Below are 19,836 nucleotides of genomic sequence, written 5' to 3'. Positions count from 1 at the left end.
TCTTAACATGGTACTCATTGTGTATGCTACACCTGAAGGGAAGAAAAATACTTCAGCCACTCATATGATTAACAAGGGTGTGCTGAAAAGTTGTGATAATCAACATGAAGGAATTGAGGTAGATCCATGTAACTTACACATTATTCTACATATTCCTCACTAAGTGTTATACAGTTGTTACAACGCTGCTGCAATCCTCTGAGGAAAAAAAGTCTTTCCCTTGTTGCACAAATCACTTCTCAGCTCCAAATATAACTTCATCATCTCTGGCAGATTTTGTTCCTTTCAATTGTTTCTTTAAATTTGGGAATAGGAAATAGTCAGATGGGGCCAGGTCTGGCGAATAGGGTGGGTGAGGCAGACATTGGAAGCCCAAGTCGTGTATTGTCTCATGAGCAGGTGCATTGTCTTGCAAAAGTAACACGCCTCTACTCAGTTTCCTGCAGCGTTTTTTCTTCAGCACTTCCTTCAATTCCCTCAGAGCTGTTGAATAAACTGCTGCTATAACAGTTTCACCTTTTTTTTGAGGTACTTGGTAAGGATTACACCATCTATATCCCAAAAGGGCAAGAACCTTCCCTGCTGATCTTTGGCTGTGGAAAACCTTTGTGTCTCCATTCCATTGACTGTTGTTTGGTCTCTGGGTCATAGTGATGAAGCCATGTTTCATCATCAATCATAACACGAGCCAAAAAATTTGCACCTGCTTTCTGAAAGTAAGCCAAAATGTTGAGATGGCAGCACACACACTCTCTTTTGGTCGGCATTCAAACATTTCGGGACCCCCTTTGTTGAGAGCTTTTTCATGTTTAGATGTTGGTGGATAATGTCATCAAAGGTCATGGCATGCACTGCATCGATATTTTCAGGTGCAATCGCTGTGGAAGGTCTTCCTGACCTGGGGCATCTGTTGTCTCAGGATGCCCAGTTTTAAACTTGGCCACCAACCTGACAACTGTTAAATATGTTGGGGCACAATCCCCTAAAGTCTCACACAAAGTTTGATAAATCTTAATTGAAGAATTTTCTTGCAGCATGAAAAGCTTGATGACAGCCAACACTTCTGTGTCTTCGAATTTTTTCAAAACCTCTGATGTCTTCTCATATATCCTAAAAGAAAAAGAACAAATTATTACAATTTGTTGAAACATGGGGGTTAAACGGTTTTAAGATAAGTTCTTTTGTCTCTCAGAACAGGCAAACCCGGCCTGTGAGCACACACAAATTTTCAGTCATAAAATTCATACTTAACCCCTCACTAGGAGGGCTCAGCCAGTCCTAAGTGATGGGTGAGGAACGGGGGGGGGGGAACCAGCCGAATAAATAAAAATCAGTTGCTTTAATATTATTTTTGTTCTAGGTGTTTATCAGAACTTTTCAGCCCCCCCTGCTCAGGACATTTCTGCTCAGGACATGGACTGGTTATTACTAACACCATGTTCCAACATAAAAATGCGCACAAATTCACATGGAGAGAAGAGGCTAGGAATAAGAAAAGTCTTATTGACTATGTTATTGTTGATAGTGATGTTTTCTCCCTGGTGCAGGACACCAGAGTGTACAGAGGATTTGAAATTGGAAGTGACCACTATTTAGTCTTGAGCAGGATAAAATTGAATTTCATATTGAAAAGAATAACATGTAAGAAAGTTTTAAAGCGAATAAAAGTTGAGCAGCTCTCAGATGTGAACTGTAGACTGAAATACACAAAGATTATTGAAGAAAAAATGAAAGAGTTTTAGAACAGGAATCAAACCTTGGAGATTCAGTGGCAAACTCTGAAGAAAACATTGATTGATTCTGCCAGAGAGGCATGTGGTATGTTTGTCTGTAAGGATAAAAAAATCAGAACTCCCTGGTGGACACAGGAAGTTAAAGAGGCAGTGAAGGAAAAGAAGAAAGCATACCAAAAGTTCCTGTCAAATAAGTCAGCTTGTGCTCTTAGAGAATATAGAGTGAATTTCCACAGTGAATTTACACAGTGAATTTCAATATGAAATTCACTGTGTAAAACTAGCTAAACAAAAGTCATGGGAGGACTTTGGCAAGAATATAGAAAATAAATATCAAGAAGGTGGCAAAATATTCTGGAGGTTGTTGAAGAAGCTTAGGAATGGAGGAAAGAGTGCTGTAAAAGGAATTAGAGATGATAAAGGTGACATGAAAACGGGAGAAAAAGATATCCTTGAAGTATGGATAATTACTTTGAAAAACTGCTAAATGAAACAAGCAGTGATGACAGCACAGTGGTAAAAAACACTGACCAGGCATGCAATCAGGAATACATATGCATACTTGAAGTAGAAAAAGCCATCAAAGGCTTGAAATGTAGAAAGGCAGCAGGAGTAGATGATATTCGACCAGAAATGCTGAAGTATGGTGGTATAAGAGTCTTACAGTGCATAGTTCAGAAAGCCTGGACAGAGGGACGAATTCCCGATGATTGGAGTAGAGCTCTCATAGTACCCATGTATAAAAAGGGAAATAAAACTGCATGTGAGAATTACAGAGGTATTTCCCTACTGAGTGTTCCTGGCAAGATCTATGCAAGTATACTTGAGAAACGGTTGAGAAGAATTGTGGAGGAAAAGCTTGGTGAAGAACAAGCTGGATTCAGGCCAAATAGAGGCTGTTAGGATCAGAACTTCACTTTACAACAAATAGTCGAGAAAGCATGGGAATATAACAAAGATCTGTATTTAAGTTTTGTCGATTTGGAAAAGGCATATGACAAGGTGCCAAGAGAGAAGCTATTCAATACGCTGCAGTTATATGGTGTCAATGGGGCATTATATCAAGCAATACTTAGTCTTTATTTGAGTTGTAAGTCAGCAGTTAGAATTGAAGGAAGTACAGGAAGATGGTTTAATGTTAAATCTGGTGTGAGACAAGGATGTACATTATCCCCTCTGTTATTCATTATCTATATGGATCACATTATGAAGGAAAGTGGTATTAAACATGATATCAAAATTGGAGATGTTAATGTTCAGCTCTTTGCTTTATGCTGATGATGTTATACTTCTAAATAAATCTGCTACAAGTCTGCAAGATTCTCTGACTAAATTGAATAGCTGTTGTAATAGATATGGTATGAAGGTCAGCAATAAAAAGACAAAGACAATGAAAATAGGCAGAATCATTGAAAATGTCAACTGTCTTGTGAATGGAGAACCTGTGGAACAAGTAAAACATTTCAGCTATTTAGGCACGATTTTTACTGAAGATGGTAAATTAAATATAGAAATAGACAACAGAATCAGCAAAGCTGGTATGGTGGGAAGTCAATTGAATAAAGTCATATGGAATAAGAGAGAAATTAGTCGGAACACTAAATTAGCTGTATACAAGACAGTGTTCAAACCAGTTTTAACTTATGGATCTGAGAGCTGGGTCAGAACTAAAACACTTGACCAAAGACTAGAGACCACAGATATGAGAGTCCTGAGAAAGATTATAGTCGTGAACAGAGGGCATCAATGGCAATATCATATTAAAAACGAGGATGTTAGGAAAATACTTAACATTGTCAGCATCCGGGAATGCGTTAGCAGAGCTAATCTCAGGTGGTATGGTCACTTAAACAGAATGGGCAAAGAAAGATTAGCAAAACAAGTGTTCTCTGCCAGGTTGGCAGCAAAACGACCCAGAGGAAGACCAAGATATAGGTGGATTGATACGGTACAAAGTGCTTTAGACGATAGAAATATAAGATCTGATAATGTTGGAGTCTTGACAAGTAACAGACTGATTTGGAAGAAAATTGTAAGTAGAAAATTAATAATAATGTAATTTTTTTCATGTAGTACTATCATGTCCTGTACACCCCTTGAGGGTTGGCAGGAATTTGATGATGATGATATATATATATATATATATATATATATATATATGGCTCTTTAAGTTCATCAACTTTAAAATTATGTACTTGTTTCAATCAGCATTCCATAATATTTTATCTGACGTATTTATATCATGAAAATTACAAAATCTTCTGAAGGCTATTGAAGAAGCTTTGATATCAAAGATGATAATAGCGACATAAAAACTGTAGACAAAAATAGTCTGGTTGTCTGGAAAAAAAAATATAAAAGTTTTACAGTGACTGTATTACACAATTCCAGATGATTGGAGTAGAGAAAAAATTCCAAAACAGGTGTACATTATTCAAGAATACAGTAAGCTTCAAAAGCTAACCAACATTTGCAAATCATATGATAACTGATTAATGCTTATTTCTTTTGAATAAAAGTGGCATAACATCGTAGAATTGTGCATCCATGAATGATATAACTTTCAATATAGTTCACTTAGTTACCATTGGTTATCAATGGTAACTAAGTTATGTTATGTTTATGTTTGTATTACTTTCTGAAATAGGTTATATTTATTTTTTGTTCATCTACCATGACTTTATGCTAATTGCTTTCTCCACAATAGTTCTAATTTTGACTTTTTGGGGAACAGGTGGTGCCATTTCCTTTTCATTTGTTAAAAATTCAATAATGGATTTCACATATGAGCGTAATGAATTTGGTGCTTATTTCTTTGTGAATTACTGTCCTTAATGTCCAAAGTTATGCAGTTTGGCGTGATTAGATTTCCAGTGGCATATTATATTAGTGGGGTTGTGCTACAAGAAACTGAGGAGGCAAGGGATCTTGGCATATTGGTGGATAGGAATTTGAAGTTCAAAGGTCACATAGCAAAAGTTTCAAATACAACTCAGAGGATAATTGCTATCTTAAAGCGAACCTTGACATGTAAGGATAAGTAAGCATTTTGCTTCTTTATAAGGCTTTGATAAGACCACACCTGGACTATTGTGTGCAGATTTAGTCTCCTAGATTCCAAGGGGATAAAGAAGCTGTGGAAAATGTGCAAAGAAGAGTTACAAAGATTATATCTGGATTATGGAATTTAGATTATAAGGAGAGATTTCATGTATGTAGATTACAGACTGGTAAACAATAGAAAGAGGGTGATATGATAGAGATCTATAAACTTTTGAATGAGTATTATAGGATGGCGTCTGATGAAAATTTTCATTATGTACACCCTCTGTTCAAAAAGAAACCGAACTTTTCGAAATTGAAGAAACTAGTGTCGCCACCTGTTGTATCTTTTTGTTGTCGAAAGCGGCAACCTTCATTAGTGTTGTGTCCACTGTTTATGACATTTGTTTCATCAGAAGCCCAGTTATAGTGCCAAGAGTGACTGTGTTTTGACAAACGGTCGGTTGTCACAATATTCATGCTGTACGTGACGAATTCTCGCTATCATTCGCTTCAAAACTTCGAGATAAAAACTTACCATTGATTGTTTGGCCAGGCGGAACGAATTCTTTGTGGATAATGCCCTTGAAATCATACAAACAAATCAGCATTGTCTTTACTTTTGACTTCTCCAAGCGACTTTTTTTTCGGATGCCCCTCTTCTGGTGGTCTCCACTCAGCACTCTGGCACTTTACTTCAGGCTCATACTCAAAACATCATGTATCGTCACCAGTAATGATCGTTTCAAGGAAGTTTGAGTCCTTATGAGCAGTTTTAGTGAGGTCCTTGCAGTGTTCAATTCGATACATTTTTGGTCATCGGTTAACTTGTGGGGAACAAATCGCAAATTCAATTTACGAAGGCCCATACTCTCGGTCAAAATGTTGTGCACAGTTGATTTTGGAATCCCCAATTCATCTTCAATCAATCTCACGGATGTTTTGGGGGTTTCTTTGATGAAATCATGCACTTATTGGATGTTATAAACAGGTGACACAACACTAATGAAGGTTGCCGCTTTTGACAACAAAAAGATACAGCAGGTGGTGGCACTAGTTTCTTCTATTTTCGGGAAGTTGGACAGAGGGTGTAGAAGAGGGAGGGGCATCCATGGAAGTTAAGTTTCTTCACAGTCAAGGAAGGAGTAAGAACTAGGTGTTTTTCTCACAGAACAGTGAGTGAGTGGAATAGTTTGCCTTGGGGGGGGGGATCTAGTGTACAGCTTGTTTGGGTGATTTATAGCCTCCCTCGATGAGTCTTTGACTCCCTGGAGGTCTCAGATAATAATAATAATTAGCAAGTGTAATGTGTTCCTATTAATATACTATTAAAGTGTTTTCCCAAAATAGGGAAAAATCTGTTAACACCTTTTATTCCCCAAAAGTAGCACGCCAGACCATTTAGTCTTAACTTACTTTTGGAAACTGGGGGCAGCCAACCTCCTTCCATAGTCAGTCATACAAAATTTACCCATGATATCAGTGATTTTAATTGGCCTTCAGGGAAGAGAGTATGGCAGACACCTGCCACCTCATTGTTCCTAAAACACTATACAATAGTGAACAGATTAATCCCAACAAGCTGAATTTCCATCAAGTTTTTGGTTTTGGTTTGGTTTTTGTTTCAGTGCACAATAATTTTGGTTTTGCTTTCGGTTTAGTTCACAGTTTTGGTTGAGTGATGCATGTTTTAACTATCTCTATTATATTTATTAATAGTGTGCATTTTTAATAGTGTAAATAAATTGACGTTTGTAGTGTTTTATTCATTTTGTGTAGCTATAAAATGGATACATCTTCAAAAAAGCGTTCAAAAACATGTACTTTTCTTAGCACACATCCATCACTCAAAGACATTGCCAATGAGTGTGGTGCTAGTTTGGTTACTGTTAATGTGATTTTAAGAGGTTTAGGGAGACAGGTACCTCTTCTCCTGGCAGAAAAGGAAAATTTAGACAAAAAAGAAAGTACACTTACTCGAGATTGTTTACTAGTTAAGAAAAGCAAAGTAAATTCAAAAGTGTCTGCTGTAGACAGAGATTTGGCAGCTAGTGGGATTAATGTTTCTGACATGACAGTCCGTCGAAGATTGTTGTAAGCAGGGAGGACTGCCCACAGACCAAAAAAGAAACAATTGTTGATGAAGGTGGCAAAAAAAAAGAGGCTCCAGTGGGCAAAAGATTGAACTGTTGAGAAGTGGAAGAAGGTCATATTCTCAGATGAGAGCCATTTCTTTGTCCAAGGAGAGCAAATACCCTATGTTTGCAAATCATTGACTGAGAAGACTTGTCCTGTCTACCTTTAACAAGCTCCTGAACACCCAGCTAGAAAGATGTTCTGGGGTTGTTTTACATATGATGGTCCAAGATCACTTGTGTCTGTTGATGGTATGATAAAAAAGTGACTAGTACATAAAAATATTGGAGAAAAGAGTGGTCCCACAGATCCATAAAGACAAAGAACTCATCTTCCAAGGATCTTGCTCCATGCCACAATTAAAAAGAAAAAAAGTGAGAGAGTTTCTCAAAAATCACAACATCCATTTGCTTCATTGGGCAGGTAACTCTCCTGACTAACCCAGTAGAAAAGTTGTGGGCCATAATGAAAAAAGAGACTTGGAAAATTTAAGTGTAATACAAATGATAACTTAATACACTCCATTATAAAAGTATGATTTCGAGATACAGAAATAAGAAAAATGTGTTCTTTCTTTCTTGGTAAAGTTTATGCCTTAGCAAATTAATGAACTTATTTAGGAACAGAGGAACACATATAAATTAAGTAAAGTTGGAGTATAATTTTTTACTTATTTTCTTGCGAAATTAGCATTTTTCTTTGAAATGTGTTCGGATTAATTTGTTTGCTACTGTATATTATTGTCTGAAGTGTTATAAGTTCTGCTGTCAATTTTGTTGAGGTGCAGGATTAATCCTTTAACTGCTGATTTTATATTCTGTTGACATTGATTGTCCCATGTGCTGAATTAATTTTGCAAAAAATTTATAAATAAAATCAATTAAAATTCTTACTGAAGTAAGAAGTCCAGACAGCATCATACATTCTTGATATACACTTGTTCACTCACAAAAATGGCAATAATAGTGTTTTATAAAATTTGCATAATCAAGGGGTGTTCACTTGATTATGCAAATTACACACATTAATTTATGTAGAAATGAATCAAAATATATAAAGAGCACTATTATTTACAACACAGTTATTACTAAACCTAAAAATTTAGCATGGAATGATATTTTTCAAAACAGGGCTCTACACAGAGTCCAACGTCACATTTGCTGCACATATACCAGCTCTCACGATGCTTCTTCTCAAGAGTGGTATTGAAACAGACATAACAAACTCGAGCTGCATTCTTCTTCTTCTTCTTCTTCTTCTCAGTAGAAGGTACAAGAGAAGGGAAATGCCTTTCTTTAAGATGCAGTGGTTTATCTCTAGGCGATGGACGTCCTTTCAACCTCGATGTTGTTCTGGGGATATGGTACTTTTGAGTTATTTTCCTGATAAGCATGAGTTGGTAGTCTCTGCTAAGTTGGTGTTTTTTCCAAATTTTACATTATAGAGACAGTGGGAATTTAGAGTATGGTCATATCCAGAAGGTGGAAAAATAGTTTTTTTGTAATAGCTAGAAAAATGTAAAGTTCTTGAGAGGTGGTGTTTTTTCACCTTTAATCATGAAGATGGTGTAGATGATCTATTATTTGTGGTGAAGGTATGAAACATGTTTGTTTCATCAGCTATTGTTGTCATTAGTTCTATGGTAAGAAATTGTTAAAAAATATCTAAAGCTGAAGAATCATCAGTGATATTACATGTGATTATTCCTTAATTACTGCTATCAAATTCACATACACTTGGAGTAAATGCATCATCATCACGCCACTTGAACAATACATCTTCGGTATGCATTCACTTATGCACGCTTGTATCGAGACTTTTGCCACTATCTTGCTCGCTTGTAACACTTACATCACCAGGATCTTCTTCATCTGAAGTACACAATTCACTTAACTCAGACAGTTCTTCTCCCGACTCATTTGTTGTTAACAACTCATCAATTTGATCATCAGTAAGATAACGCAGATATTTTACTGGTAGATGCCATATTGTGACATCCCTGAAATCCCCGCAGTCACGTGATTTATGCATCATGCTGCATATGATTAGTTGCACCAGTTCAAATTTTTCCCTTTAGATGTCATACAAGGAAAAAACCCAAGTCAAATAAACTTCAATTGGTTGGCAATAGATGGAGGAACCTACCCGCGAAGTTTGAATATCTTGCAACGATTCTTTCCATACTAAAAAATTGCCTGATGGGAGGCGCGCCAACCGTACATATACGGGCTCAGCAAAGCAGGCATGTATTTCCGAGCCCGTAATAATACGTTCTCAGCAGTTAAAGGGTTAAAAACCCAAGTTTCTGAGAGAGAGAGAAATCCTAGTTGCCCATCCTAGAAATTGACTAACTTGGGAACTGGTAGAAGAAAGAGCTAATGACCTAGAAAAAATACCTTTAGTTGGCAACTAGAATAAAATTTAGAATGACTTTTTCTTCAGGCAAGCTAGTGCTGTGGATGCAAATACCATTAATTCCACACTATTTACATTATAGACATAATATCTTATATAATTTTTCTGTTTTTAGTAAGGTATCATTATAATAATGAAATTTGTCTAAAGATAAATTATGAAAAGAAATTTCAGTATCTTGAGTACATAAGCCATAAATGTGTGGATAGCTTAACCAAATGTATTAGAACTTTTATTTGACAGGTTTGTCAAATTTTTACAAATTCAAGTTCTTTGAATAATGTTTCTTTGTCAATGACATCATAATGATTCTCAAGAAAACAATTTTCAGGTATATTCACAATCTAAAATTCAACTTCAATCAATATACTGTAATACTCTATTTCTATATAAATAATTAGAAGAGGCGTAAATGTATCATTAGTATGGTCATATGAATACACATCTTGTTTTTCAAGATGTGTATTCATATGACCATATACAAGAGAGTTTGAAATTCTAATCTCTTTCACTTAAATTGGACAAATTAAATTTTACTTCTACTTAAATTTTACACAATTGTCCCATTAAAATATGGGACAATTGTGTAAAATAAAATTATGTCTACGTTGCTACATATGCCAAAAAATGGCTGTAGGTTCAAACAATGATAATGAATGATGCCACTATAAAAGAATTTGATTACAAAATGTGTGATTTTCCACAGTTTCTTTATCTGATTTATTTTGATAGCTGTTCTGTGTGATAGAAGGCAAAACTTGCAGTAAACTTATCATCTCTTTTAAGCAATACTTATAAATTCTCTTATATATTATCATCCATCCCAGCTGTTTCAACTCAATTGTATGTTAGTATTTGTCAATGGGGATTGTTGTGACCTTACTTTTTTCAATTGCTCAAAGGAGAATCCATTCCGATAATAGGGTAATCAATCCGTCTTCAACAACAGATGCTATCTTTGGGTTACGACAGATGATGGAAAAATATCGAGAGAAACAAAGGGAGCTACATCTGGTATTTATTGATCTGGAGAAAGCATACGATAGAGTGCCAAAGCAAGAAGTCTGGAGGTGTCTGAGGGAGAAGAAGGTGCCGGAGAAATATGTCAGGTTGGTGCAGGAAATGTACAGAAATGTGAAGACAAGTGTTCGGACCTGTTTGGGACAGACAGAAAGTTTTCAAGTAACAGTTGGCTTGCATCAAGGGTCAGCATTAAGTCCGTTTCTGTTTAATATTGTGATGGAGGTGGTAACAGAGGAGGTGAGAGAAGATGCACCTTGGACAATGTTGTATGCAGATGACATCTTGCTCTGTGTAGATTCAAGAGAAGAAGCGGAAACTAAACTGGAAAGATGGAGAAAAGTACTGGAAGAGAGAGGTATGAGACTGAGCAGAAGTAAGACAGAGTATATGTGTTGCGCAGTGGGCGGTGGCCAGGAGACAGACCTGGAGCTGGAAGGAAATGTCATCAGGAAGGTGAGAGACTTTAGATACTTAGGTTCGACAGTGGAAGAAGATGGAGGAGGTGAGAAGGAAGTGGGATGCAGGATACAAGCAGGTTGGAGGAACTGGAGGGAGATGGCTGGAGTGTTATGTGATAAGAGGGTGCCGATCAATCTGAAAGGCAAAATTTATAGGACAGTAGTGAGGCCAGCTATGACATATGCTATAGAAACTGTGGCCCTGAAGAAAAATAACATTAGCAGGATGGAAGTAGCAGAGATGAGAATGCTTAGGCGGATGTGCGGTGTGACCAGAAAGGATCATCTGAGAAATGACTATGTCAGGGGAACAGTGAAAGTTACGAACTTAGGAGCGAAAATACAGGAGGCAAGGTTGAGATGGTTTGGTCATGTGATGAGGAGGGAGGACGAATATGTGGGAAGAAGGGTCATGCAGATGGATGTGCAAGGAAGGCGGAAGCGTGGGCAGCCAAAGAAGAGATGGAGGGAGCTGGTAGAAGAGGATTTGAAGATGAAGAACTTGGATGTGGTGACAGCCCAAGACAGGAAGGTGTGGAGGAGACTCATAAGAAACAGTGACCCCACTTAAGTGGGAGAAGCTGCAGAAGAAGAAGAAGAATCCGTCTTCTGGGATGAGTTGTTTATTATTACATGTCGGAAAGTTAACGTCTCTTTTATGATCATTGTAGTTTTTAAAGTGGTAACTATTTTGCTTGTATAACAGTTGGGAAATTTTATCTATATAGCACATGATTTCACATGTTGGCGACCAATTTATGTCCTTCATTTCTTTCTCCCCTTCAATGATAATGTCCAAGAGTTAATTAAATCTCATTCTGAAGAATTGAGCGATTCCGACTTGCTAAATTTAGATGCACAGTGGGAAGATCCTGAAGAATATGAAGAAAATTTAACCACTGATGGTCAGCCAAAAGAGATTTCACAGAAACAATTTGAATATATTTTTCATACAATCGAAGTTTTGAAGAGAGAAGCAGTAAAATTTGCAGAAGAGTAGAAGAGGCAATAGGGCTATACCGTCGGTTGTATGAAAAAAAAGAAACAAAATGCTCGCCAAACTATGTTAGCTCAATTCTTTGTTAAGAAGTAGAATAATAAATTTATATTCTGAATATGTTTTATTGTCTTTCAGCTTCATGGTTTTCCTTTAACTAGACCTTGAGACATACCCTAATTCTTTTAGTAAAAAAAATCAAGGGTCAAAAAAGAAATCTGAGGAATGAATTATACATTTTCCCATAGGTTTTATATTCGATCAGTACGTTTTCGATTAATGCACCTGTTTTAAAGAATGCATTAGGCACACTAATCGAGGGATTGCTTTAAAACATCAACTGCATAAAGTAAATAGCTAAGATGAACATCACTAATTTTGATATTAGATTTAATACCAATTTCCTTCATAATGTGATCTATTTAGATAATGAATAACAATGGAGATAATGATGTGCTATCTTGCTGCACACCTAATTTTACCTCAAATCATCTTCCTGTACCTCCCACAATTCTAACTGCTGACTTACAATGTAAATAGAGAATATGTATTGCCAGTTACATCATCAAAGAGCTTTCCTCTTGGCTCTTTGTTATATTCCCAAGATTAATCAATTGTTTGTTTTAAAGTGAAAATCTGATCCTGATAACCTCTATTTGACCTGAATTCAGCTTGTTCTTCATCAAGCTTCCCTTCCACAACAATTGTTCTTAGCCATTTCTCAAGTATCTTGCAAATCTTATCAGTAATCCTCAGTAGGGAAATACCTCTATAATCCTTGCATTCAGTTTTATTTCCCTTTTTATAGATGGGGACTATGAAAGCTCTGCTCCAATCATCTGGAATTCAACCCTCTGACTAGGCTTTCTCAATTATGCAATGCAGCCACTGTAAAACTTTTATACCTCCATATTTGAGCATTTCTGGTTGAATTTCATCTACTCCTGCTACCTTTCCACATTTCAGGATTTTTGATGACTTTTTCTACTTCAAGTATGGATATGTATTCCTGTTATCATGTGGATACTGCTTGTTTCAGTTAGTAGCCCTTCAAAGTAATTACTCCAGACATCTAGAATAACTTTATTTTCAGTTTTTATGTCGCCTTTATCATCTCTTATTCCTTTTACAGTACTTTTTCCTCCATTTCTAAGTTTTTTCAATAGCCTCCAGAATATTTTGTCACCTTTCTGATGTTTATTTTCTATGTTCTTACAAAAGTCTTGTTTAGCTAGTGTTACACGATGCTTTGCTTTCTTACATTTTTCTCTGTATTCTCTAAAAGCTGACTTACTTGCTAGGAACGTTCGGTATGCTTTCTTTTCCTTCACTGCCTCTTTAACTTCCTGAGTCCACCATGGGGTTCTGATTTTTTTTTTTTTTTATCATTACAGACAGCCTCACCACATTTCTGTCTGAATCAATGTTTTCCTCAGGATTTTCCATTGAATCTACAAGGTTTGGTTCTTGTTTTCTAACTCTTTCATTTTTTATTGAATAGTGTTTGCATATTTTAGTCTACAGTTCACCTATGAAAGCTGCTCATGTTTGATTTGTTTTAAAACTTTCTTGCACACTCTTCTTTTCAATATGAAATTTAGTTTTATCCTGCTCAAGACGAAATGGTGATCACTTTCATTTGCAAATTCTCTGTATATTCTTGTGTCCTGAATCAGTGGAAAAACATCATTATCAACTATAACATAGTCAACAAGACTCTTATTTCTTGCATATTCTCTCCATGTGAATTTGTGCACATTTTTATGTTGGAACATGGTATTAGTAATAACTAAATAACTAATCCATCTACCAAACAGAAATCCAGCAGACATTTTCCATTATTATTAGCTTTGCACTTTTCTCCAGATTTTCTCAAAACATTTCTGTGTGTTTGGTAATCATTATCTACTTTGCTGTTTAGATCTCCAACAAAGATCAACTTTTCTTTTTTCATTGAGCTATCTGTTTTCTCTAAGCCCTCAAAAAAATTCCTCCATTTCTTCCTTGGTAGAACCTTCTGTGGAACCATAAGTACAAATAAGTCTCATTGCCAAGTTCTCTATTCTGATGTGTGCCCACATCCATTTAAGAAAATTATCCTCATATTTAGTGTTAAATACTATGGCTGTCTTCCTCTTTTTCCTGCTTGTTATTGCCAGAATATAGCATTTTGTATTTTTCACTTAGAAAGATCTCTCCTGTTTTTGTTTCAGTGATGCATGTTATGTTAATCTGTTACTTATCCAATTCTTCTGCTCGGTCCATTTCTTTTCCATTAATACTTCTTACATTGATGGTACCAATGAAGATTGGTACTATCAACTTGATACTAATACTAATCAATTGGCAGTAATAGTTTTGTCAGTTGCTAATCCAGAGTATCTTTACTTTAAAAAAACTTTACTTTAACAAAACAACAACAACAACAGAACTTATTGTTATCAGAAGACATTTCTCCTTTTCAACATTAGCAGTATTGTCTAATTTCTTAAGCATACTTACCATAATGAAAGATTCTTTGTGAACCTGCATGGAAAGACAGATTCATCGCCACATCCTTAAATTAATTTTATAGGACATATGAGAAAGAACAATCATAATGAAAATCATGTTATGCTTCGTGTCAGTGGTACAGAATCAAGGATGTATCTGTAAGAAAAAAAAAAAAAAAAATTCCCAGTTACCCAAGAATCAGTAAAGAAATGTTATTTACAAATTTAATTTCGAAACAGCTTGTGATCACAGGAACAATTTTTTTTTAAAATGCATTCATCACTTGTTATTAGTTTGACTTAATGAAATATCTTATGATTTTTATCTTGCAGTTAATTGGTTCTCTACCTCATTTTCATAAGTGTGAGAATATCTAAATAACACATAACCAGTGCAATGCATAGGACATAATACTCAAGAAAATGTATTTTCTTGAGTATTATGTATCATGAAATATTATGTATTCTTGAAAATGTATCAATTAACTCTGTACTATCATTACTATTAATACAGTGGTCTGTGAAACATAAGATCTCTGAAGCAGCACTCTTCAATCATTAAATTTGCTATTTGTTTTATTTTCCTATACTGGATTACTCAAATGTTTTCTCTTGATATGGTATGTGATATCATTTTATATTTGAATGAGAGGTATACCCTTCTGGTGGCATTGGTAAAACAAAACTTTACTTGATAAACACAGAGATTGCTTCTTATTTTTTTTTTAATGACATTTTAAAAGAATATGTCTTTCTTTGGATAACCTAGCATTTTTCTTAAGCATATATAATATCAAACCTTAATTTTAGTTCAGTAGACCAGGGATTCTCAACCTGTGGTACAAGTACCACTGGTGGTATGTGAGCCACTGCCTTACTGGTACATCTAATATCTTGAATTAAATATAGTGGTATGCCACTGGAAAAGGTTGAGAACCTCTGCAGTAGACAATCGGATACATTTTCACTGCCGATTTTATAGCATTTTTAATGGCTCAACATCCTTATTTTATTATAAAATTGATGTAAGTTTGTTTATGTTTCATAGTGGAAACAACAGAATTAAAATCCGTATCTGAAAAACAAGAACTTTCTAAAGAAGACTTTGATGATTTAGAGGATGCTTTGGAGAACATTGCTGCTGAGAAAAAGAAATTGTTAATTGAAAAAGAAGAAATAGAAGACCTAAAAGAGGAGATGGAAGAATATAAACTTGTAAGATATTTAAAATTTCTCAAGATTTGTAATAACTGGATTTGTATTTATTTATCTGATTTTTTTCCTGAATGTACATATTCCCAATTTTTTCTCAACTACCATATACAAATGGCAAACCATGAGTTATGCTAAGGGAATTATGATAAATTGCTTGTTGTGTGCATTACTGGATATTGGGCATAGTTAAGAGAAAATTAACTTTCAGCAAAGTGTCATCATAAGATACCATATTAATTCTTGATCATTTTGCATGAGTGAAACACATTTAGAGCTTCTGAGTTTACTGATTGCCATCATTAAGTGGTGGAAACTTGATAGTGAAAAAGAAATGGTAAGGTATAATAGAAAAGGAAGGGGAAAATGGTTTTTCATCTTCTGTCATGTTGGCGGATTCTTTCAGTTAGGAGTTGTGAGTATTCATAATGCTAGAAGTTTGTGCTAAAACATTACATACTGAATTTCATATTCTCAGTTTCCATGGAAGGATTGCTAGGCATAAGTATAAACATCACTCCAAACAATGCTTGGGTTCAACTTTTATGATACAGTGCTTGCTTTTATTGAACACAGAATGATGGAAAGTTAACAGATGGGGGTGATAAATCATATGCACTCTCTTTTAAATCAGATGGATGTTTGGGTATGGAACACCTGCCAAGAAGAGAATTTATTTACCAGAATGTGTTATTCCATCTTTTAAGTTTAGTGGTTTTGGTGATGGTGTGGGGATGCTTCTTTTGGATTGGACTAGGACCACTTGTAATTCCTGGAAAAATGAACTTGGAGAAACTTTCTAGACAGTTCTATGTTGCTTATGCAGTGATGGTTTTATGGAAAATGCTATGATGGTTATAATACTTCCACAAGAAACACCATGGTACTTTCTGTAATGCACCATGTAAAGCTATGGTGCATTGCAGAATTGCACTATAGTATAGGAGTGCAAAATTTAGACTGGCTAGCACAGTCCCTATCTGAATTCTGTTGAACACTTTTGGAAAGAGTTAAAAGATAAACCAGTTGAGACTGATGTGTCCATCTCTTGCTGCAAGAACAGCTTTCCATTTTAGTGGTGGAATGTTCCAAAAGACTTGTCTGTTTATTAGCAGTTAGTGGAAGGTCTACCAGAGAGAAAAAGAGAGGTGTATTGAGGTTCATGAATTCATATCCTGTAGTTCAGCAGAATGCTGATAGGCTGAACAGCAACATAGATCTGTCTAGAAAGTTACTATATAAAGTTCTCCAAGTACATTTTTCATATTGCATTTTGTTCTAAAAAAAAAAAAAAAAAAGGAGCCTGTGTAGCTCAGTAGCTCTTGCATTTTGTTTTCACGAGTAAAGGATTTTTTTTTATTTATTTTTATTTATTTTTATTTTTATGATCTTTAGTTTATAAATTTGTATAAGGTTAGTGACAACAAATGTCTCAGCATCTTTACAAGCCTGATCTATGTAGTTGGAAGAATCAAGCCATTTGGTAGTATTATTAACACCAGACCACCATTGAGTCAAAAAACTTATCATGGGAGGTCCATGCTCTCATACAAAAAGATAATCAAACTGTGCCTTAAACCCATTCACAGTGTCTGGACTCACAACGCTTTCAGGTAATGCAGTCGACTCATCAACCACTCTCCATGCAAAGAGCTGCTCCTCACTCTCTTACTTACACCTTCCTTATAAAGCTTCCAGGTATCACCGCTTGTTCTACCCTTATCTCCTTTACTCTATGAAAAATCTCTTCCACATTAATCTAGTAACAACCTCATAACAACTTGTACATTTTAATGATATATCCTCTCCTTCTGTTCACAAGGCTCTGCAGATTGCATTCCCTTGCTCTGTTCTCATATCTCACATTCCATAGACCTGAAACCAACTCAATGAACCTTCTTTGGTATATCTTGAATAGTAGGTGACAAAATCTCTGTAGTTCATATGCAGCCTGATCAGTGCCTTATGCAAGAGAACCATAAGCTCTTTACTTCTTTATGTCAAGGTCCTCCTCATCATTCCCATAATCTATTGTGATGTTCTTGCAATTTTAGCAATATGGCTTCTGAACTTCAAAACCGTCTACCATCACTCCCAGATTTCTAATCTCTTCCACTTCTTTCAGAATTTTCCAATTAATTGTATACTATGCACCCCAACCTTGCTTACTCTTGAACTTTGCAACATTAAACCAATAGCTCTACTTATTTGCCCATTCACATAGTCTCTTGGAGGTTCCCAAAGTTCATGGCACACTTTTGTCATTGCTTGGCCAAATGAAATACCTAACATTTCTGTTTTTTAAGTAGTTAGCTCCAAACTACTTAGTAAGTATTTGTGTCCTAAAAGTTGAAAAGCCATTTAAAAAAAGAATACATATAATAGTTGGCTGCAGTACGCAGTTTAGGAACTCTGATTTATCAGGATCATCCTGCAAGGCCACAACATCTGCTCTGTTCCTCATATTCTTTCCAACTTTGTATCATCAGCAAACAACTGTATATCTCTAGTTAGCCTGACCCAGTATCATTAACATGCAAGTTAAATAAATAGTCCAAGACAGATGGACTATTCCCTGCAATACTCCACTAGTGACCTTCCTCTTTTGGGATACCAATCCTAGCCAACCTCTCTAATGCCATAATGACAACTCCAGATGCATAGATTGGAGTAAAATTTGTAGTCTCACTCTTATCCTCCTTTTGTGAAGTGGAACAATTTTTCCCACTTTCAACTCTTTTGAGATTTGCCTTGTTGCAAGTCTCATGTTAAATAGGTGCAGCAAGTATGCTGCTAATTCCCTAGAGCATTCTTTCCAAACATGCAGTAATATATATTGTCAAGTTCTACTGCCTTATTAACATCATGTTTACTTTATTCCTCATATACCTCCTGTTCACTAAGCATCAATCTCTCCTCTACCATATACAATCTACATTCCAACTTATTATGACTTTGAATTCACACAAGGATGAAATACCCTGATAAACTGCTCATTGAATTCTTCAACTGTATCCTCTGCATCAATCACTAATATACTACTCTCATCAGCTTACAGGCGACATTGTCATTCTTTCTTTCTTCTGCTTGCCATATATCAAAATAACTCACTAGGATTTTTTTGGCTTGATTGGCTCTTTTTTTAAATATCCAAGGGGAAAAAGCAACTTGGATCTGCTAACAGTTGTTTTTTTTTTATTTATTATGTGCTTCCGCATAGGTTGAAAGGAATGATCAAGAATCCTAGCTTCACAGGGCTCTTGATGTAGTCCATCTGTGGTAAGTCGAGTGATTTTCCTTCGACTGCTTTCAAACATCTGTTGAACTAGGATTTGGGAAATGAACTAGAATTTTGAGTAGAATGAGGGATGGAGGCCTTCGTGTCATTGTGCATGATTTCTGTGACTCACTTAGTGCAGGTGTCTAAGTCAGAAGAGCAAAAGCAATAGCCATGCCATGGAAAGGTGTAGAAGTAGTTTTTGGAGGTTATCCTACTTGTACCTTTGTATTGCCAAAGGACACAAAGTTGTATGTGGTCAGAGGAGGGGGTTTTTCAATGAGACAGGAAACTTGCACAAGATTGTGATGAGTTGCTGCGATGAGAGATAATGTGACCTCTATGATATCTGGAAAGAGAACTAGTTAAAAACAAAAAGGATGAAAGATATTGGGAAAGTAGAGAAGATTATCCTCTAGATTATTATTAAGTAGAGAAAGTAGAGGAGTAGAGGAGAGATGGAACAAATCTGAAAATAAACCCCAACTCAACATCACCAGAGTTAAAGATCGGTACTATCAACGTAAGAAGCCTGAATGGCAAAGAAATGGAGCTAGCTGAGGAATTAGATAAGTACCAGATCGACATAATAGGGGTGACTGAAACAAAAAAGACCAAAACTGGTGAGATCTTTCTGAGCAATAAATACAAAATGTTATATTCAGGCAATGACAATCAAAAAAGGAGTAGCAGCCATAGTATTCAACACAAAATACGAGGCTAATCTTCTTGAATGGCAGTCAGTCTCAAGTAGAATAATGTGGGCAAATATGAGAATGGGGAACTGGACAATGAGACTTATTTGTGCCTATGGTCCCACAGAAGGTTCTACTAAGGTAGAAGTGGAGGAATTTTTTGAGGCTTTAGAAAAAGCAACTGACACAATGAAAAATGAAAAGTTGGTCCTTGTTGGGGATCTAAATAGCAGAGTAGGAAATGATTGTGAGACATACAAAAATATTTTGGAAAAATTTGGAGAAAAGAGCAAAGCTAATAATAATGGCAAATATCTGTTGGATTTCTGCTCAGGACATTATTAGCTCTGGACTGG

At 35.8% G+C, this 19,836-nt stretch overlaps 1 protein-coding gene across 2 annotated transcripts in view; it reads left to right on the top strand.

Moving 5' to 3' along the window:
• The window catches only part of Letm1 (Leucine zipper and EF-hand containing transmembrane protein 1), a 213,599-nt gene that overhangs the window by 152,081 nt on the left and 41,682 nt on the right, over nucleotides 1-19,836 (top strand). For both annotated transcript variants that reach the window (XM_090414926.1, XM_090414927.1), the window contains exon 9: nucleotides 15,345-15,511. In XM_090414926.1, the coding sequence (XP_090271052.1) occupies nucleotides 15,345-15,511 (167 nt within the window). The remainder of the gene's footprint in view (nucleotides 1-15,344; nucleotides 15,512-19,836) is intronic.

The sequence above is a fragment of the Typopeltis vanoorti genome, chromosome 26 (genome assembly GCF_054136105.1).
Source record: "Typopeltis vanoorti isolate ZY-2024b chromosome 26, IOZ_Tvanoo_1.0, whole genome shotgun sequence".
NCBI classification, from domain to species: Eukaryota; Metazoa; Arthropoda; class Arachnida; order Uropygi; family Thelyphonidae; genus Typopeltis; species Typopeltis vanoorti.
The sequence above is the reverse complement of the archived record's forward strand: the minus strand, read 5'-3'. Positions and strand labels throughout refer to the sequence as shown.